We start from the raw sequence: 23001 nt of genomic DNA, 5'->3' as shown, positions 1-23001 counted from the left end.
GCTTTACTTTCACATGTGCTTTGCTTTGTAGAATACAATAAAAACCATAAATTTGGAGGAAATCTTACCCTATTGGATAAAGAGAAATTATTTTATTTTATAATATAAAATAGAATTGTACTTGCCATCAAGACAGGAGAAAATACAATACCCCCAGATAATTATCTAAAACAATCCATTTAGTGCATGTTTTCACTGAAAATTTCTATTCACATCTACTAAGGATGTCCAGTCCCCAGAAGGTGGAGCTAGTTAGCAAATCTAAGAGGGATTGCATTGTTACTTGAGAATAGAAGATTTATGAATGGGCAAATATATTCTCATTTCTGTCCTTTTATTTTAAAGCAAATTTAGTGTTAAGATCAAAGCAAGTTTATGACAGACCAAGGTCTTTGAAAGGACAAAAGTGTAAGAGAAATCTTCATAGATGCTCCATATCTTTGGTCTGCGTTAAAAATCACTGTATGTCAGTTGTTATGATGTTTATCCTATTCCAAATACTCCAGGCAGGATATAAAACATGGTTATCCACTAACAATGCACAAGTCTCTAAATATCTATCAGAAACACTTATAGCAAATACTACAGCTTATAAATTGCGCCTTGAATCAGAGAATCACATTTATTAAACCCAAAAAAGCACTGTATTTTGAAGCTTATGAGTAAACTCAATAAACTGGAAAATTGTCTTGTACGCAAGGGATAAATACAGAATATTAATAAAATTCATCAAGAGATAATATGTGTAAAAAGAGCTTTAAAATCCTGATCTAAATTCATGTTTAGATTATCCTGATCTACCTTACTCTGACATTGCTCATGTGTAAGGGTACTTGCTTGGTTACCAGACACTGCTTACACATCTAAGAGTCTGGGAGAGGTGCAAGATGCCCACTTGAATTCCTTCTTCATGAGAAAGCCTGCAATCAGCTCAGAATCAGTTGTTGCTCTGAAGATGCAAGGCTAACCACAGCACAGGACTTCTACTACTGAGACTGATGATAGCTTGCCAGAATCATGTAAAGAAGCGAATGGTACAAATTATTGCTTTTGTGTCTAACGCATTCAAGTACTTCCAGAAGCATTGATGCTTCAGGTGTCATATTTATTTTAACTTGAACTTGCAAGACTTGCATCCTCAACAAAGTGGAAATAAAAGTCTTTCAAAAACACTTCAGAATTAACTGAGTAAACACTTCAGAAAGGACATTAGGAGCAAGAACATAAGCTACAAGGAGACCACAGGGTAACTGTCAAGTTGCTAAGATGACACGGGCAGCCTGTCCTGTATGGAAAATTTAGCATCCAAACAAAGAGTCAGAGCCTGGTGATGAAGCAAGAAAACTCATTTCAAAAATCATGCTAGTCAGTTTCTGTATAGGAGAGTAAAACAAGGCAGACACATTAAAATGGAAAATGAAAGGATGAAATTGAAAGAAGAAATACTGTCGCTATACAGTTAGTGTGAGACTAAAACTTGAGTAAGTGCAGCTGAGTTACTAGTCTGCTTCCACCGCTGGAGAGTTGTGGAAGTTCAATTTATGAGAGGATTTGCTCTATGGTTGCTGGAAAACATCTTTCAGTCCTATATTCTAACATGCCTGCACGGGCAAATGACCTGCTGAGCTCCCAACTAGTCATTTTTACATGCTAATATTCAAGTTGCAATATGTCAAACTGCATGTGAAATTTCATAAAGTTTGGCAGAAAAGCAAGGCGTTTTCAAAATCAGACCTGCTGAACTGTTCATTAAAAAGTGCTGGTAATCAAATTGGAAAAGCCCTAGGGCTTTGCAATAGCACTCCTATCTCGGTTTACACTGGCAACAGAGGAAAAAAGCCAATTCTATCATTCCTGTCTGCACCACCTAAAAATCTGTGGAAATCTTTGATGGCCTCAAGTGATCTCAAAATTTAAATGGTATGAAGTTAAAAACTAAATATGGAATTAAAAGCAAACACATCACCACACTTTTAAAAGGACAAAGGGACCTACACTCTTCCCGTAATCGAGGTAACAGCAGCTATTGAAGACAACCATTTACAGTATCTAATCACTTATTCCCTTAATACCTGAACACGCAAAGCCCATGATAGGATTGAAATAACAGAGGTCAAACGATATAAGTGAGTTGACGTGTCAACATCACAAATTCAACGTGTGATACAAAATCTAATGGCTTAAGAAAAAAGGCAAGCAAAAAAAAAAAATCAACCAACCCAAAACAGTAACAATCCCCTCAAAAACAGATGATGCAAACAGAACGAACTATGTAACCCACACGGTTTGAATTTATTCTTCCAGGATAGTAGCACGCTTCCTATTTCTTTCTTTTCCCATCCAGCTCTTTGAGCCCAGTTAACTCAAGAATGAGGGCTATGCTCTATGAGAAGGGATGAGGTTTTATCTTTGTAATTCTGCCACATTTCTTACCAGAACATCACAAACCTGAATAAGTCTTTCTGGTGTTTCTGCAGTTAGTATCATAGCAGCCTACTTCGACCACATAATTCTAGTGCCATGGGGAACGATTTTGAATTCTTGTAGATTTCTCTCTCCATTCTAATCATCTGAGACTTTCTACACCGTCACACAGACTAATAGTGAGAGTTGAAACCATCTAATCATACATATACTAGTGTCTCAGCAGCTTTTGTCACACTGAAAACAGGAAAAGAAGGCGACGGCAACAATAGACAATGTTAAAGCTAATCTAATGTACTCAAAACATAAACCTTGCTACGGAAGCGTTGTACAACCGGATGTTCTGATGTCTTGTTTAAGAAAATACTTTGTTCGTTCAGTTAAACAGGTAAAGGGAAGGAAGACTTTTAAAGCTTTTATCAGTAGCTGAATTACTGATAGAAAGTATTGCTGAAGTGGTTATCTTACATTCTGGGCTCCATATGGTCCAATTATTCAACCTATCAAAAAGAGAAGGAATATACAGGAGTGAGAGGGAAAAGAAAAATAGCGCAAAAACAGTAGTACATTAAATTTTGGAATCAGAGTTGATTCAAAGACTATTTTATGAGAATAAGAAAAAAAAATCTAAGGAAAAGGAATGGAAGAGTACATTTCTGAGAACTGTTCATTTCCTCAAACCACAGTTTGCTAGTTAAGGAGCAGACTAAAGGAGAATTTTACATCTTCCCAAGTCAATGACATTTTTAAGTAAATACCCTTCTTCCTGAAGATGCCATCAAAACTAGACAGTTTTGTTTCACGTTTCTATTGGCAATTGCATTTCGATGGATGTGATTCCCCAGGGCACTAAAAGACAGAAGAGCTTAATCTAGAATTACGGAGTCTCCAGCAGGTACAAGATTATTCAAAAAAAAAATTTACATATACCCATACCAATACGGCTATGAACATCCTTCATTTGAGCTAGGAAACATGGCAGCATTCCCCAAATGCTCTTGGTTATCTACAGTGAAGATTACGCTTGACCAATTCATCTGCCCAGCAGCATAGCTTATGACTCCTTAATTAACTTCAGGCAAAACCCATGTGCAACCACAATGTTAGTTTAAATTCTTTGAGACAACTTGGTGGATTTTGTACGTAGCAGGTTAGGGAGTACTCACACAAACAGCCAGTGGAGGAGCAGCTGGGTTTGATAGTACTGATGGACAGTTACAAAGAGCAGCTGGAAAAAGCAGCCTCTTCTACCAGTACAGCTAGATGTGGAGATCATCAGGGACTGTATAAGCCTAGGAGCAAACTACTGCATTTTATTGGCATCTAATTCTCCAGGACAGGCTTTCACATTCCAACTCCAAAAAAAAACAGTAAGGCAAAGGTAAAGAGAGAATTCAATGTTGTCAAGTAATTCTCCAAAGCAAGCCAGTCTCAAGTTAAAAAAGGTAAAAAACAAAAACAAAAAAAAAACCCTTTCCTTTATAATCCATCTACTCTTCCTGATTTATTCTGCAGAGAAATCATAATCCTGCAAGTGATGAAACCACAGAATGTTACCTTGGTAACTGATAACTCAAATTCAGTCTTAAGAATACACTTAAAGGTCAGACTGCATGAAAAGTTATGCTAAGGAATGTACAACTCATGTTGAAAGATAAGTACAAGAAAATGATGCCACCAATATTTCACATTACAAAGATTACATAAAATAAATATAAGCATGTTGGGAAAAAAAGAATAAGATCATAGAATGTCAGCATTGAGATTGCAAATATAAGCCTATATTCACAAACTCTAAATATAGGTTATGGTAACATCTGTAGTAGCAGGAATATGCTATTGCTCAAAAACATCAAATTACTGTCATAACTTTTTCTACCATCTAAAATGAATGCGATGCATTCTTTGCAATCTTTTCATTGTTATATGTATATAAAAATTTTCTATTGTAACAGGCAGGTTCAACTAATACAAGCAAACATTTTATCCCATACTTTAAGGCATACTTTTCAATGATTTGATCAAATCCCTGAGTATTGCTTATTTTTCTTACAAACAGCAGCACAACTTTTCTTAGGATCAGCTCCAGCACTGAAGCAGTTTCAGACTCAAAGATCCATGCCCATACACTTGCAGTACTACTCAAGTAGGTTATGCTCATATTATGGTATAATATTTAAGCACAACATATTGCAAACTTTTCATGTATGTGATTTTTGTGCATTTTACATACTAAAAATTCTAAAATTTTAGAAATGTATCTGCACGCATAAGCATGCCATTACTTCGTATCTAAGAAAAAGTTACGAACCAACACATCCAGGCTTCAAATATAAAACGAAGGAGAGTTAAGGCAGAATTTATAGCCCCAAACAGTACCTCAACTCTGTGTAGGTGCTTCATAATGAATCTTCAGGGGTTCACATCAAACTTGACAGAAAGACGCAGAGAGAAATAAAACACCGTCACACAGAAGTTAAGCATGCAAAATTCTGGACCCAAAGGCAATGGTTTTTAAAACTATCAGGCAATCAAGTTTGGTACACCCTTGGATAGTCCTTCAAAAAGCTTTTAAGCAAGCCCTACACAAGAAAGCAATTTTAAAACAACTCCATTTTTACATGACTTCAGAACTCCTATAAACTGTCAAGGTCATGCCATGATGCTCTCATGAAAGCACCATTAGGATGATACTTTCCTCAAACAGCAGAACATGAAATCAGTCATCTCCCCCATAAATCTTCTGCATTTTGCACTTGATCAGGTGTTGCAGAACACTCAGCACAACTCAACTCAACAAATACACTGACCCTACTCTCACAGAAAAGCATTTGCACTGATTCAAGAGTCATAGAGAGGATCCTGAAGTGTGGGATACATCTAAGAGAAGATACTATCCCAGCACCACAGGCCTGTCATCTCCAGAAGGCAGCATCTCAGCTGAACAAAATACGACTATAATTTTCTGACCATTACAATTGTCGTTATTGCTTACCAAGAGGTACTTTTCATTCCATTTGATAACTTATTATAATACTCAAAGGGAAACTTAAGGGGTTTTTGATTTTGTGAGCCAAAAGCTCTAATCAGTATTTAGTTTGCCTGTGTAGGATGTGAGCCTGAATCAGAGCTAAGACTTAGAGCTTTTTTTTTTTTTTTCTTTTAAACAACTACAATGAAAGACTCAAATAGACTGATGATTCTGGTTAAACACATTTTATGGTTTATACAGGACAGCAGAGGAGATATGCAGAGGGTTGAACAGATTGAGGGAAAAAACTGTAAACGTTCATGTTGCTAAACATGTCTATCTCTTGTTTTTATGGAGAGCAAGCATCCAAAACAAAGAATAATCCTAAATCATGACTTTTCCAAGCTGGGTTAAAAACAAAAGTCTCAGATTTTCTTCTTTAACTTGAAGACCTTTTGACAATTGGAATACAGATAAAAACAGCACATGCGACTCTAAATTCCCACACAATTGCACCGTAGTAACATTGGGGAAGTTTGGATGAAAGTGTACTACTGCTTTATCTGCAAAACATTTTTAATAGACATACTGGATTTTAGGTAGTAATAGAGAAAAACTAGTTAACACCATGGGAAAGAGAAGGGAGTTAAGCACAAGAACAAATATTAAATTTAGTTCTTTTAAACAAAATCGGTATGGTTTGGTTCAACTTTTAAAAACTGTTTCAAGCTGACAACTACATCTACCTCACATAAGATTTCTTTTGAATCTTCTTATCTGAAGATCTGAAAAAATGTGGAAAACTTCTCCAAAAAAAGCTAGTTGTGTTGATATTTTGCACTTGTAAGTCTTCACTACAAAACAAAGATGATGGTATCTCTCTCTAACATTAGAGGGATACTTGCCTATTAGACAAGCTCACAAAAGCAAACATGAGAAATACTCTGGTCTCTGGACTATTCATACAAAAACTTTTAAAACAAGTCCAACATATCTGGCACTGAAAAATAAGAATTCCAAGATGCCAGAAGAAATCTCTCATACTGGTAGAAATGCTGACTTTGCAGCCGCTTTATATATCAAGATTACAACCAAAATCCACTGCACAAAACAACAGAACTGCACAAACAATATGCAGATGAAAAAAAAAAAGCTTAAATTGTTATGTAAGAAAAAATTACAAAATAATTCTAATAACATTAAAATCCTTGATATAATATTAAGTCATTAAAATATGGGGGAAAAGAAAATGTAAAGGAAAATATAGGATAAAATAGAAGGTATTTTTGTTTGTTTCTTGTTTTAATGAGCCAGTTATGTAAAACTTCATAAAAAGTGTTTTGTCTTGGTGTGGGGTCATTTATTGAATAATAGCACAAGAGTCTGCTTTCCTTACATCTGGGATATCACTAAACAGCTGCTTCATTTGTTGCAGCACGCACTCACACTACAAAGTCACTTGTCAGACTTCCAAAGCATATCTTGACTAATGAGGAATGTAGCCATAGGAAAAGATCAGAAGATTGGTGCCAAGGTCCTGCTGCAAAGTTGTCTTTGCAGCATCTCATAGAATCACTCTCTACATAGCATTCAGTATTGACAAAGATGAACTTCTGCATTCAGGGAAAAACTAATTTTAGCAAATGAGAAAACGTATCTGCATCTCACTTCAGAAAAGCAGATGGGTTTACAAGAGAATGACACTCAAATACAATGTTCAACTTTTCTTTCGAGTTTCCTATGGGTTAAGGTACATCCCATTTTTTTTCCTCAAAATGGTATTCAAGAAAAACCTAAAATAAATTAATCTGCATCAGCCTTCAAAGCAAAACATTGTGGTTTCAAAAGGTTTTCATGTAGCACAAAAAATTGAGCATGGCAAGCAGTTTGAGTGCACAACTGAGATGCAATTTGATAAAGACTTCCATCATTCAAGGTTATGGCTGTGCAAAACCTTTCTATCAGCACTCTCATCAAAGATACTATTGACTCCTCTATCTCATTTTTTTCTGTGGCTTTTTCTATTTGTATTTACTCTAGTCAATGATTAAAAAAAAAAAAGGTTGCTTACCACCTGCATGCAACACCTTGCAATCTGCTGCAGAGGGGTCGTTTTCACCTTCTTTAATTTTGCTGCTGTCTTTTTCAAGAAGTCTGTCCACCATGGCAATAACACAGTTTAAACTCTTCCCAACGTTGGCCCACACCCTGTCCTGAAAAGAGCATAATTATTGCTGCACATTACCAAAAGATAGAGAGACAGTATCAACTTCTTATTAAGACCTTAAAATATAGACAGAGATGTGAAAATTACACAAATATTAGGTATTAGCATATTACTGTTTTTCTCATTCTACAGGTTTTTAATGGACTTTTTTCTTGCAGTGTAAATTAAATGCCTGAACTGTACCTGTGTTACCTTATTTATTTTTTTGACACCAGAAAAAACGTGTACTTGAAACTCTATATATGCATGCAAAGTTATCTGTTTTAGGTCCAAACACGGGGAACTGAGCAGTTTGTCTATTTGACATCATACAGTAATAGTATAGACATTTAAGACCTTGCTAACTAGAAATCTTGTGCGCAACTACATTTTGCCATTGTACTTGGCAACCTCGTTTAGATATTTAACATATCTTCTATTTTACCACATGACTTAGTCTGCTAAAATAGATGTAAAAATTAAATTATTAGTTTTAGCAACTTGCCATCGTAACACATTTGAGGTAACACTATTCAGTTTTGTCCTGCACCTCACACACAATCTGCAACCATGAGTTAATTCACTGAGTTTATAATAAACATGAGAATTACATAAATAATAGAGCAGTAGAAGAAAACCTGTACAAGCAGAGGAAAAAAAAAGGGGGGGGAGAATGTGGAATGAAAGATCTGCTACAGATCTCTATCCCAGTCAAAACCAGGACACAGACACAGGAAGGGTCCCCCTTCATGTGCTGGATGTTGCAGAGATCAACATTCTTGCACCTACTCTTGTGGGGCTGAATAAGAAAAAGGAATAAAAAATAATAAAAGAAAAGCCATAACAGAAACGAGGCAGTACATAAGACTAGTAATCAAAGCTTTAAAAACCCCTACATGTACATGCTTTAACACTGAGTCATTCTGACACTAATGCAGAGTAACCATAGCTTGCTTGAGGGTTAAAAATGGAAAGATAAGATCACTGATCTTCTTTTGACTTTATAATAGCCAAAAGCATTACATACACATCAGGCCTTGAGGAGTAAAATGGAGTTTGCAAAAAGACAGAATGAGAGAAGGTCAAGGAATGCAACTGAAAACTCAAAGAAATACCATACTTCCATATAAGTGATTACACTTGTAAACCTGGAAGTTGGGTGAGGGCAAAGAAGAACTGATACTAAGGCAAACTTTTAACATAAAATTTACATTCAATTTCATGCCACAGTTCTTAGGCCATTCTCCTGACTAGAGTGATCTCATTTTTCCCTGTTCCCTCCACCTGAGGGCATATACCCTGGGACAAGTGGACATCCTGCCCTGAGGGAAATGACACAGGTCTGCAGAATCTGTAACAGCACAGATCGTCTTCTCCAACTTTCCAAACCTGGAATTGGAAGGAATTTGTTGGGCTGCTGTAAGGGCATCTAGGGTTGCAGGTGGATGTAGAAATCAGGGACAAGTATGGTCTCTCCCCCTTGCTGGGTAAAGGCATGCCTTGCATGTACTAGGAAAAAGGTATTGGTGATTTACAAGAGGAAGAAGCTTGCAGCTCTCACACAGAATAGCATTTCGTCCAAAAACCTATTTTTTAAAAGTACTGAGCATATAATGCAGTAATTGGAAATATCTGCACCCATACACATGAAATAAACCCTTAAACCCAACTACCTGAAACTCACAGGCATAAATACAATTTAAAGCCAAAAAAAATTGCACAGGTACAGATTCTTTCACAAGTTAAATCCTATGCATACCTCAAATGTTCTTAAAACATTCAGAATATGGAAAAAATGATTGATTTCCACCACCCACAAGCAATAGTTTGGGGAAAATGATTATATGAAGAGCTACGAGGTGCTGCAAAAAGTAAAAATCCTGGCCTCAAAGAGCTGCAAATTTTACTAGAGAGTGGCAGAGAACTTTAGCCTTTCTCATCACTGAAGTTGCTGAGCTATATGAACTCAAGTTGTTCAGCATGGCTGCAGCAACGTAATTTCCCTTTCCTCCCTCTGCTGGAGCAGTTCAATCCCAACACAGACAGTGTTTAGTTCTTAATGAGCGTCTGGAGTTATTGCACAAGGAACACAAATATGAGCTCTTGTTCATTTAGGAAAGAACACTTCCCTTTGTAAGCCAACTAACTATTAATCCAGCATTAAGATGATGTCTATAGAATATTCACACAACCATTCCCTGAGGGTTTAGAAGCAAAATTCATAAACATCTGTTGACATAAAGCTCACTTTTTTTTTATCCTATATCTGGCCATTTTACATACAGGCAAGTGAGACACAGGGAGCAAGGGCCTGTTCCAGAGCTTTCTCAGGATACATGGTTCTTAGGATTCAAAGCCATCATTACAGGCAGACACAATAAGTAGGTGTGTGTATCATTCATGATGTTCTTCTGCCTCCAATTATCGAAAAACAACTGCTTCCTGTTATTCTCCATGGGAAGAAATACATTCCTTTTACATTCTTTCTTGTACCTTTCTATTCCCATGTTTTCCTGAACCCTAGCACACCTTCTGCAGCAATCTGCCTAAGAACTATGTCACAAGTGATCATCTTGCAGCATGTGTCAGGTTAAAGGACAAAATGCACACACAGCCTCTCAAGTAGACATTCTAATAAGCCATCTGTGTGAAGTGAGAGATGAGAACAAAATAAAGTGTTATTTCTCGATAAACCAAAGTGCCAAGACCCTAGGCTCCTCAGCAGGATGCTTATCCCCTGACACCAGTTCTCCCAGCAGTTGCGATAGGGCTAATTGGGTGGTACTACTGTGGTGTGAAGGATCAAGAGAAAAAAGGTTTCTGGCTCACTCTCATCACTTCTTTAAGCTCTAAAGTCAAACTAATGACAGGAAAAATAGAAATCTGCAACAGGGCTTGACCTTGTTGGGATGAAGCAGACTGAGACAAGTCAATGGCATCTTGACCTCTCCTACTTCCAAACTGTCCCTTTCACATACATCAATACACTTACATGCTTTACTTGGGCAAGTCTGACACAGCAACGACAACCCCCATTGCTACAGAGACTCTGTGCTTCTTTCAAGATGTAATGTGGGTTCGTAGCCACATACTACTTCAAGGCCCTTTTGAGGTATGCTCACAGATAAAGCAAATATTTTAACTAATGTGCATGATTAACACCCGCTTGTGATATGACAGTGTTTTGGAACATACCATATGTGGATCAGTATTTCAGAAGCATGTCGAAATACCATGTCAGTATTTGCACATAACTTATTGGAAACACCATTTGATGTTCTTTGCAACTTCAGCCATGTTAAGTAGTCAGTCAGAAACGTAGAGCAGAAACAGCTCCAAGTGGCAATGTGCCTACATTTTCTTGTATTATGCATGACAAAATGCTTTGTTCCCTCCTGAAAGGAGGTTCTAGGATAGCAGAAGCAGCTGGCAAGAGAAGACGAGAGTACTATCCAGAGGCAATCTAATACCCAAGTTAAATATTTCCATCAACAGCAATGCTTTACTACTGCCTACATATAGTGCACCAATATAAACAGCTCAATCCATACTGCTGTCAGCTAAAGTGGGATCAATATTTGTACTTGATATCAAAGCTGATATCATAGCAACACAGCATTGTTAAGGAGAAGAGGAAAGCTTTTAGGGAAACTGCTCTCTCAATGAAAGGGCACCCTGCACAGTTAAGAAGCTGGGAGCTATTTCTTACAGATAAATTTGGATGCCAGGGAAGGGGGAATCTTGTCAGGTTGTTTTAACACTCCGCCTTGAATTCACTTTTGTGATGCAGTCTTCAGAAGTGAATGGAACAGGGTCAGTCTAAATAGTTGTTGGACGTCATTGATTTAGACTTTGGGTAAAACTAAAAGTGAAATTTCAATCACCAAAAGCAACTCTAGTGCTTGATAATAATGGAAAAAAATCAAGAAAGGAAAACATAGTAACCTGCATACAAAGCAAAATTTGCTTCTTTAATTAGCTGTCTTTCAGAGTAGATAAAGCATTTTTTAATTTTACGTGTACTTATTCTTACTATTTCCATCACAGTAATGACTGTTTGATCATTAAAACTCACATTATCCATTATGTCCACTGTCAGAAAGAACTGAAAATCAGTGGAAGCCTAATGATTCAAATTTAGAGTAAAATAATTTCTCCAAGATTTATACTGTCTCAAGTTTGACACTGATTCAGACTCAGTTTATTAACTCAGAAAAAAATAGAGAAGAGATATACTTAATTTTAGCCAAGCAGGTAATCTTACTAATTCATCAAGAAAAGAAAAAAAAAAAAAACAAACACATATACTGCAGACTAATGCATTTCTATATTTTAGTATTAGGGGCAAACACCTGGCAGAAAACAATCAATAAGAAACCAATGAAATAGAGTAAAGCTAGCTTCTCTGCAATGACAGAAGTACTAAATGAAAATACAATTTGCACAAAAATGCTAATTCTCCCGTCTGTCAAATCTGTTGCGATATTTATTTTTCTGAGTGTCTCAGCAGCTGGAATGAAACATTTTGGCTATCATTTTAAGGAAAGAAGGAATGCTCTAGACCTTCAGGTTGAAGAGGAAACACGAAAAAGTGATTTGAGGCTCTAAAGCCGGAAGACAAATAAAAGAAAGAGTTAATTATTTATTGTTTAAATTTCACGACTTCTTAATGCATGGGCTTAAAGATAATTCTTTTCTCTAGAAGAAATACATTCCTCCTCTCTTATTTTACGGTATGGATAAAAATTACAGTTCAGGTGTAGGTACTTCAGCTCAAAGATATTAATTATTTACAATACAGATTAATATGCTAGAATCCTTTACATTTATGAGCATACAGTGAAGAACTGAGCATATGAACCTGAACTGAATAAAAATAGCTTGAATAAAAACAGGGTTTATATATAACAGAAGCAGACCTATAATCAACACATCCAGCAAAATAATTTACAAAAAGCTCAGCCACAAGTAATACAGATCTTTGTAAAATATGCTAAGAATGTTAAAATCTAAAAGCCATATTTGATTCTTTTATATAATCTCAGATATCCTCTAAGAATACAGTCTAAGGGAAAACAGCTCTGTTTCTCTGTGAGTTAACTCATGCATGTTTAAACTACTTACGTTCATTTTTGGAAAAAAACAAAAACGACATCGGTATATGCTTTTTCAGTCTCCTTAAGTCTGCCTAGCCAGCAAAACCAACTCAAATAATAGTGAAGCACAACTACTTTCCTGTCTGGTCAAGAAAATTCTCATCATCCTCACTGTTACACACTGCACAGAAGCACACTGTAGTAAGGACAGTTTTTCAAATTAGTTTTAGGAAGATGTATCTCTTTGAAATTCCAGTGACTCAAGATATATATGAAAAATGCTATTTAAAGATTTTGAACTAATTTTTCCCCAACAAAATGTGACAAGGATGGTAGGGCTTGCATTTGTTTATGTTGATTTTTAGGTTTCAGGATTCAATGCCAACCAAAAGTTTTCCAGCTACTTACCCACTCTTCCTCGTCATACTCTGAATGATGGGGTATAGAGTCCTGTCTTTTAATCTGAGAAGGATGATCCTGATGCTTTAGGTCATCACCCTCTTCTGCACTGTTTCTAGGCACAGCTGGTTTCTTGATGACACAGCCGGGTCGGGCTGTGTATAGTGCTAAAAGGGCACTTCTGACCAGCTGATCCTTAAATGCGTGCACAAATAATTCTGTCTAGAGAAAAAACACACACATACACTGAATGCAAGGTTAGGTCGAAGAATGTAATAGAACAGCAAAGCTATTACAACACGGAATTACCCTTAGAGGCAGGGATATTTGTGTTTCAGGTCAGCCTAAGGGGCAGAAAACAAAGTAAACTAGCAAACAATAAGGAACAATTCAAGAGTTTTGGGGACATCATCTCATTCTACAATCCCATTGTTGCACAGATTAACACAAAAGAACTGTACCTGTCAGAGATCACCACCTTTTCACACAATCCTCTTTTATTTGAGCTCTAAATTGTGCCTGCAGAAACAAGCCTCTACAAGGACCAGTTCCAAGAGCACCCAACCACTGCTCAGTCATATCCAAGTAAGTGTTAGAAAAAAACATAATTAACAAATATAAGAACCTCCTTGAATAAAAACACTCCACTACACTGACAAAACTGAAGTATCTGTAAAAGCAGTGTTTCCAGGTATAAACTGTGGTACCTGTAGGTACTAGCCTGAGTATCAGGACAGGTGATGGCTCACAATTTCCACCTTTAATTAATTTATTTTTTAAGAAAGGAACCCTTGAAGTAATTTTTCAGGCTCTCTAAGGATGTTACTCAATTGACCATCACTATCATTTTTAAGTTCTTGTTGATTATGACAGATGGAAGATCACCTTATTTTTAAAAGCCTCCCATCTCCCTGCATTATTTACTTCTATCATAAGAAGAAAAACAAAAATGTTAATGCCCCTGCTTTCTGCATATGGTCTTTAGCATCTCCAGCCTCTGTCTCTAGATAACTGCATAAAATTCTCAACTGATATTTTCATAGTCATTCTCAAGTTACCATCAAGTTGCAATATGAAGTGTGATACCGCAAACAGATGAATTCAGGGATGAGAATATAAATTAGCATTTTATTAGTTCCACTGCATCTCAGTGCAAAAGGCATTTGGAGCCCCCATAAGAAAAAGATTAAAAATTAACCGAGGACTGTAGATCATTTTCCTAACAGTATGCCAGTGCTCCATAATTGGACTTGCTTCAATGAGTATGGGAAATCCTCACTTCCAAAGGTTTTACAAATCCTCAGTATAACGAAGGCATGCAGAAAACCATGAAACAGATCTTATCCTTACAAGCCACTAGATGTGCTCTGTCAACTTTTTCTATCCTGGTAGAAGATTGCTCCTCCCAACTCTTTATTTTAATTTGGGCTATTATATCCTTCAAGCACTGCCTTTCAAGGAGCTCTGGTTCTCCATATTTGCTCGTTACCCATGTGCCATGCACACCCGTCACACACAACATGGGGCCCTATCTCTGCTGGCCTGTTCACTTCATCAGCTGACACAAACAGCTGAGCTGCAGAGGATGAGGTGCAAGCACACAACCCTTTTCACTACATGGCAGCAACCACTAGCAAAGCAGCGGAGACAGACAGCTGGGGAGAGTCACAATTTTGGTTATTTCACAACAACGCTCATCAGGGTTCATCTGTCAGAGACGGGAGAGCATACGCCCCGTCAATACACGACAGTCCACCCACACTGCTCTAGCTCCTCTCCCTGGTCAGATGCCCTGGTTCACAGGTTGACGAAACACTTTCTCATTCCTTTCATACCATAACACCCACCAAGTTTTAAGTATCAGCCTCTAGCTTCCTGGAAATCTTTCTCCCAGTTTCTGGGCTCCTTGCTTCTGTTCCTCTCCAATCCCTTTTTGCTAGTACTTGCTTCACTTTTATAAGCCTCCACTCATACTCAACTTATTTCTTTCCATGGTTTCTTCCTTCCATACCCCCTCAAAAGCTGACACTTCGACCACAACACTTCAAGGAATTGTCGTTTTCCTTTAAGACCCAGCTGCTGAGGTTGGGAACCTGCACGAGAAGTGTCTGCTCTTTACAGGTTTCATAATGTTTTGGGGAAAAAAAAGAAAACTATTTTGATCCTTAATGGTTGCACAGAGAAAGCCTGAGAATTTGCTACACATAAAACTCAAAAGGCTCAAGAGAACAACCATAGGAATATCTAAGCTAAGTCATTATTATTATTGTTATTTTAATTAAGACTTCTTTTTGACCTGATTTGGGATTCTTTAGTGATTGGGCTTGAGAAACACCGCCTAACTCTCTGGCAATTTTATCAGACCCGTTCTGCCACTTTCTTACTAACTTAGTGCCTTAACTTAGGGAAACTAACTTAGGGAAAGGGTACTTAGAGACAATTACCTGATTTGTAGCCCTTCAGTACTGCCTCGCTGCAGTCCTGAGCTGCACTGTAAGACTATTTCAGTTTTCCACATTTCCAGCCTCTACATAGTGCATGCTCAGAAAACAGTCTTTGGGTAATATTGCCACCAAACCCTATCAAAATCTCCTATAAAGACAAGACAAATTTTGATTCGCACAGTTGTCTTGTCTCGCATGGTAACAGCAGAGCTTCTCTTCAAGGCTCTTCTGCAATTCCTATTAAAATAGCCCAAACTATTTATCTGGCCTTACAAAGGGCAATACCATGGTTTTGCTGAGGTTTGAGGTACCTCTCTTCCCCCTCAAGATTTGCTTGAGATCATATCGGGTCTCCGCATGAGGAATGGTAAATTCAAAAAAAAAAAAAAAAAAAAAAAGCTTTGAGTTTTAAAAGTATTGGACAACTTAAATTCAGAAATGTCCACTATGACTGAGATGTATATTAGGTAACTATCTGAAAAGTTTAAGTTTATTGAATTTAATTTCAATGTAAATATGTTATAGGGAAAATGTATTTTAAAAAAGCAAGTTGGCACGGAAGTGAATCTCTGTTTTTTCATAGAAAGACTAAAATTCTTATGTAATTAAATTCCATTCAAGGATTCCATTGGTTTAACAACAATCTACATTTAACTACAGTTTTTTACAGCTAAATACAGCTAAATTTGCAGAACATCACTATTTATAAAATTTTATAGAAGGCACAAAACAAGTATATACAAAGAAATGCAAACTTTGCAAGTTCTTTTGAATACTTGACTAAAGAGTATTTCTGCAAATAAAGATAGGCATAGCTGGAAAATGAATTTATCAAGCCTTCTGCAAGCTGCAAATGCTGATACACTTGTCGACTGCTAAAGGCTTTTTTAATCAATTAACAGAAAATGTTGATAAAAGATTAGTCTCAGGAAAACTGTACAGTAAATTGCAAATCATACACAGAGAAGTAAAACCATGCTTAATATGAGAAAATAAGCTCAATATAAGAAAATAAGCAGCAGTGGAATTATTTAATTTTCACTTCCAACATGTGCAGCCAGTCCCTCCATTTCTAACAAAAATACCTAACTGTAATTCACGTTTTTCATAGCTCAGGTTTATTTACTGCTACCTAGTATTTTAGAAGGAATCATTCTCTATATGAATTTTAATATCATCTTAAGGTTAAAAACAATATGCTTTTAAATAAACTCCAGAAATGTAATCACCAGCCAAATCGTTTTTCCCAACTTCTTCAAACGTCTGTTTAATTTCTAAATGTGTATCGAGTTAAGTCATAGAACATTACTTTCTTGCATGTAAAAGGTACACAAAAGGTAGGAGAGCAACAGCATCTGATGTGCCTCAAAGACACAGGTAGGCATCACATAATTCTCACCAGAAAAGTATGCCAAGCTCTCTTAATTATCAGGGACACTCTTCTAAGCCCTGGCCTCTCATATTCTACCAGATGATATAGATGGATAAGTTATCTTACAATATCAAGATACTTCTTTGTGTTAACCATAACGGATCTAATTGTAGCACCAAGTGGGTTTGTCAATGGGAGTTTTTGAAGCTCAGTCTTGTGCTTCCCTGAAGTTGTGTTCCTTGGTCCTTCCTTTCCTCCCCAGCTCTCATTCCTTCTCTATAAGCAGCTGTCCTTCCATACCAGCTTCCTCAGTAATAATCCCAACCCCTTTTTCACTTGTCCTCTTCTCCTCAGACTAAACGTGGGAATATACCTGCACATACATTTTTCTTTGAACTAACTCCTAATAGAGCAGCTGCACCTTTTCCATGAGCAGCTAAAAAAGGCCTCCTTCAGTACTACATGGAAAGGTAGGCTGCAATTGCCACAAAATGAAACTATATTCCTCCCTTTTGTTTCCAGGCTGAATTCTACTTTCCTATGTATCCCTTACATTTGCAGCAACTCAACTGTTTCTAAAGTTACTGTGGATTTACACATCTTTAACCGAGAACAACATTTGCCTCCCCCTGTGGCTCCAACGCAATGCCTTCACAGTATGTGACTGAGCTCAGTATTGAGATTTGAAACTCTCACATTGAATGATGTACTGCTGGGATAATAGTGCTCAACAGACCATAGGGGTTGCAACTTCCAATAGCTGAAGATATATTGAAATGATTACTGATAGTGCTATTAAGTCATATTGAGATCACGTTACAGAAGGTATGGCCCATGAAGCAATGGGAAACTTTTTTAAACCCCTTTGGCTATAGCTATAGTGCTTAATATTTTCACAGGATAACATATGCTTAAAAGTACTTCACAGACTTTAGCTAATCTCCAAAATCACTCAGAGACAGGTGGAAAATATTATCTTCCTTAATTTAGAGCTAAAGAAACTAAGATGAGGAGGTGCCTACAGCTACAGAAGGAAATAATAGAAGAAAGAGGATTAAAAGTTGAGACCTCCTGGTTCCAACTTATCCTTCCAAACTGCATCGCCATTTCTGGTCACGCTATTATTCTAAACCTTAAGCACTGGCTTGAGCTACCTCCCATAGACAGTAGTTTGAAGTGTCACAGAAAGAGAAATAACAGTTTATCCTACCACATATCCTCCAAATTACTTACAATAACCTATTTTGGAAAAACCTCAGTATGTGGCCACTAGAGGATAAAGACATACGAAATTAAGTTAATTATACTTTCAAATAAAGACAACCCTTATAAATTTCATTTATTTTCTACATGGAAAGCCTACAGAAATACAAAATATTTTTTTCTTTTTTTTTTTTTCCTGATGGCAACATTTTGAAGCTTATTTTAACAGAGCTTATATAACATTTCTTGATGCTATGAAAGGCAACTTATGCAGGAAAAAAAAAAAACAGCAGCTAGAGACTTGGTTATTCCATTTTCCATTGCAGTGAATATTTGAATCTTACTTTTTCTGAAAGCATCTTTAAAGAGTTCTTCAAGCTGTCTGGAGAATGCTGGCTTGCAGAATTAAGCAGCAGGTCTGCATGGCTTGATATGAGAGGTTGTAGATGATTGATGTTGCTGAGAACTTCTTTTGCCTTGGCTGTGTTTTCAGGTGAATAGTAAATACACTGGTATCCAGTACTATAACAACACAGAAAGAGACACGATGTCAAAATGATTTCTGCTATTACTAACCATACTTAATGTGCTAAAAATATTAACATTAATGTTGTAAGAATGACGGATACCCAAACTTGACTGATATGATTGAAATGCTCCTTCCTGTAAGGGTAAAAACAAACCCTTATTTGAACATTAGAGGATAATGGACTGCTGACCACCAAACATCCAGGTAGTACTGTTCAACCTATTTTTGACTAAAACAAACAAAAATCTATTTTCCTTATTTTATTTTTTTTTAATGTGATTCTGGAGAAAAGAAAGATTTGACCAGGTCAGATTATGATCACAAAGAGCAAAAGTTTTTTTTTTTACTTTTACTTTTTTTTTACTTTACTTTTCCATCTCAATTCCCCTTTCATATTAATAACTACATTATTTCCAATAAAGTTATTTCTAAGAAAAGCAACGTGTCTAGTTTGGCAATGTGTCTAGTTTGCAAGAAGAGACACAGAAATGGGGGATCAAAGGGAAATACGAGGTTAATTACTACAAAAACACACAAGCGCATACTGCTAACTTTAACTGTTTACAAACTACTGCACTTTATTTGCATGATTTGTTTTCCTTCTGAAAATTTATCCCCTCTTCCCCAACACTTACTAATTACACAATATCCTTTTATACCATTATTCCAAAATACCATTTTTAAGCACTGTGCAGTCTTACTAGTATTTTGCTGTACCATACATCTTCCCACCTAGAAGTCCTGCACACAATCCTTCCTTTTATAAAGCCCTGCTGCAGTCCTTCAGAGAAACCAAAGTGTTTTGCAGATTCAGACTAACTTGTAACATTAACACAGGAAGAAAAAAAAAAGAGGGCAGCATACAAAATGTGGGTGCCCAGTCTACTTTAGTCCTCTGTACCCTTTGCACAGCATGAAGTTTATGCATTGTTTTCAACAGCTTTCACTTGATTAACTACTCAATGGAGAGCTCAAGGAACAGGTATGACAGGACCTAATAACTTTTGGGATAAAAAACACAGTAATCAGGCAGTTCTAAAAGCCTGTACATGAAATGCCCAGTTGGCTACCTCATGTAATTATTAATATGTATTTAGTTGTCACCAAGCAGGTCCTGGAACATCAACAATGACAGAACATTGCACACACTCTCCAGCTGCCTCTGTATGCATCTCCTCTTTCCCCTTGCGTCTTTTCTTCATTCATCCTTGCCTCTCTTCTGCCCTTCCCCCCCCCCCCCCCAGTTTTATATCTTAACTTCAAGATCAAGACCTGAATTTTGACACTCAAGCAGTTCTTCATTGATAGTTGCTTTTCATTTCAGTCTTTTTTTTTCAGACCACTTTACTCCCATTTTCTCTTTATTGTATCTTCCAGTTCCCACTCATTAGCTTTCTATAAATAAGAAATTAAATTTAATTGGATATAAGACAGACATACACACATTCAGAAGTCCAAATGAAGTCTCTCCTGCAAAATCTAAAAGGCTTAAATCTTTTTGCAAATAAGAATAGATTGAAGCAGTCTTAAAGTTAAGCATCTTGCTTAGGTACTTGGCAGAGTTACTGTCCCAAATCACGCAATATCTCATCCTAATTTTCTTTCACTAATGCCTCCATTTTTAGATATAATTCTTTGTAGAAGCGGTCAGGATGAATGACATCTGATTCAGCGAGGCGTTGCCATGCTGTCAACCACACCAAAATTACAATGTCTCCAATTCACAGTCCACTAAATGAGGTACTGGCTACTAAGTGCAGAGGGCAGAATTCTGAATATTTCAACAAAATGAATTGTTGAAACCATCTCTCCTAAAGAATCGTGAAAAAAAAAAAATCTTGCCCCTCTAAGAAATGAGGAAATGGTCACAGCTCTGCCTTCAAGGTGGCAACACTGTCAGTCAGATTAGATCTATTGCTACATCTACTGCAACTCTCAAGCTGACAGACTCAGTAGAGAGGGCACAGACAAAGATTAATAGTCTATATTAATTGTAGCGAAGACCGTCTTAGCACTGAATAATCCCTAATTCCCCTTCAGTCTTCTTCCTCCCTTTATCAAACAGCCCTTTTGCAGGCTGAATTTGGCTAACACTGTTATCAAGCTCACCATGCACATACTCCATTCCGGGATTCCCCTCAGCCCTTAATTCCCAGATCTTTTTCACTGATCTCCCAACTCTAAGCTTCAGTGAATATTGCAGCAGAAAAGCTACAGACAATGCTATAAGAAAGACAGAGATGCTAACCGTGTGGGTAGTTCTCATTCTAATGAAGTCAGTTATAGCTTTTAAATAAGGGAAATGGTGAAGAGAGAATTACTCTTTCTTTAGAATAAGATTTCCTATCAAGCCTCATGATTTAGCTAATTTTAACCTTTCCCCCGAGCCCCGGAAAACACAAAACAGCTCCAAAGATTCAGTTTCTTTGAAAAACTTGAAGGTACTTTTTTTTTTTTTTTGAGTACAAGTCCAGAGAAAGCGAGCTATTGTTTTTCAGATAAAACATGCCTGGGGGGATATCTATCTGACGTTTATAATTGCTGTTTCTCAACACTGTTGCATCTAAGATTAGCCTGAGATTTTCTGTGGCCTTATCATTCATGAAAAGGCATTTATGCTTCCAATTCTCTGAAATGAGCCTCCTTATAAATAAGTACTATTAGACCTTGCTGCTAGATATAGTTAATGCACATCAGTAATACTACTTGAAAGAAGCTGCTGCCCGTAAAATACACACAGAATAGAGAGAAACCTTCTACAGGTGTTCTAATGTAGAAACCAGATGAAAGGAATAACAGGTAAGAAGAAACTTGTGCATTAGGTAAAAGACACATGGGTAGGCCCAGTGCAGGAAATCAGCAACACTATGAAAAACTACCCTTGATATATAAAATATATTATTGATTATGTATCTTTTGAAAGTCTATAATAACGTCTTCTGGGTTAAGTTTCAGAGGTTTCACTTAGCATAGAAAATGACTTCTGCATCTTGGCACCATCAATAACTACACACACGAGTGTCAGTGGTCATTTAAGTTTTAGAATTGCTTTAATAACAATATTATGTAATTGGATAAGGACAATATTGACTAAATCTGCAATTTTAACTATAAGTTAACAAAGTTTTTGCCTGAGAATAAATACTGCAATATGCTAAACATCTAATTTTTTAATGACACTCAGAGTAACTCTACTCCTGCTGTTAACTAAGTCATTTGTGTGACTGAGTTAAATTGTCACCATCTGGGACTGGGTTAAAATCTTTTTAACAATGAACATTTGACCTTACATTTTTCACAGTAAAAACTGCAGACATCAATATCCAGAATACAGTTAAGGAACATAAAACAAAAACCTTCTCCCAGGTAATGTTGAGCTTATGTAGGTTACTGAAACTACCAGCACAGTGGCTTATTTTTAAAGGATCTCACGTACCCTGTATGAAGTGGAAAGTTATGATCAAAAGTCGGTTGATTACATAAAAAACAGGACAATTCACCATATCAGGAAATAAAACCAAGCTATGTGATCAGGGCTGAGAGTTTGAAAACAGGAGAGATCAGATGTTCCAATGGATTTTTATAATTTATTTCTCTAAGATTGCTTTGAAAATTGAAATTTGTTTTGAATACTAAGGAAAATGAAGATATATTACTGGTTCTAATTCATCTTTACTTATGAAGTCTGAATCCCCATCTTGAAGTGATGATCTAGGTTGTATGCATAGAGCTTCTCCTGATTTTCTTCTATTGCCTCTTAATTCCTAGCTGACTCTTGGAGAAACACTACATCAATATCTTCAACTGGTAATGGGACATGAGTTCTAGTGACAACAAAAGTCAGGATGCCTTCCATCTGCCCCACATCGACCTAGTTAGAATGGATGCCATAGTGGCAAAGAGTCTTCCTAGAAAGACTCACCCCAGGAAGCTTGAATGCCTATGGAAAGCCTTCTGTAGTTCTTCAAATTAATTTTTGGATATCTTTGCATTGGTGGAAAGATGCAAGTAACCTTTAACATAGGGGAGAAGCTCATCGAGGGTAACTGAGCAAGGTTCTTAGCAGAAGACACAAGCTTTCATGCCTTACCACAAAACTGAAGGTAAAAGACACCTTTCAATTTAACCATTTCCTGGCAGCCTGCTGAGGTGTACATTACATCAGGAAGACAGCATATACCCCTAAATTGTTTAAAACGTAGAAGTGCTGCCCTACTCTTTCATTACACAGAGAAAGGTTGGCAAAGTCATGGATCGACTTTCTTCTCATCACTCCTGCAGCCCACATAGAAGAAATAGTTTCTTGTTCTCCAGAGGACGATCCTTTCTAACCTTTGTATGTGAAGCACCCCAAAAC

The 23001-nt window shown here is 36.9% G+C and overlaps 1 protein-coding gene across 25 annotated transcripts in view; it reads right to left on the bottom strand.

Moving 5' to 3' along the window:
• Positions 1 to 23001, bottom strand: part of INPP4B (inositol polyphosphate-4-phosphatase type II B) — a 361482-nt gene that overhangs the window by 110616 nt on the left and 227865 nt on the right. For all 25 annotated transcript variants that reach the window (XR_014583909.1, XM_083834868.1, XM_083834859.1 and 22 more), the window contains 3 exons: positions 18460 to 18637; positions 13106 to 13318; positions 7467 to 7608 (listed from right to left, as the gene is read on the bottom strand). Coding sequence is in view for 24 of the 25 variants with exons in the window: in XM_083834868.1 (XP_083690994.1) it covers positions 7467 to 7608; positions 13106 to 13318; positions 18460 to 18637 (533 nt within the window). In the remaining variant the exon portion in view is untranslated. The remainder of the gene's footprint in view (positions 1 to 7466; positions 7609 to 13105; positions 13319 to 18459; positions 18638 to 23001) is intronic.

Source organism: Anser anser, assembly GCF_964211835.1.
Source record: "Anser anser genome assembly, chromosome: 4".
Classification (NCBI taxonomy): domain Eukaryota; kingdom Metazoa; phylum Chordata; class Aves; order Anseriformes; family Anatidae; genus Anser; species Anser anser.
The sequence above is the reverse complement of the archived record's forward strand: the minus strand, read 5'-3'. Positions and strand labels throughout refer to the sequence as shown.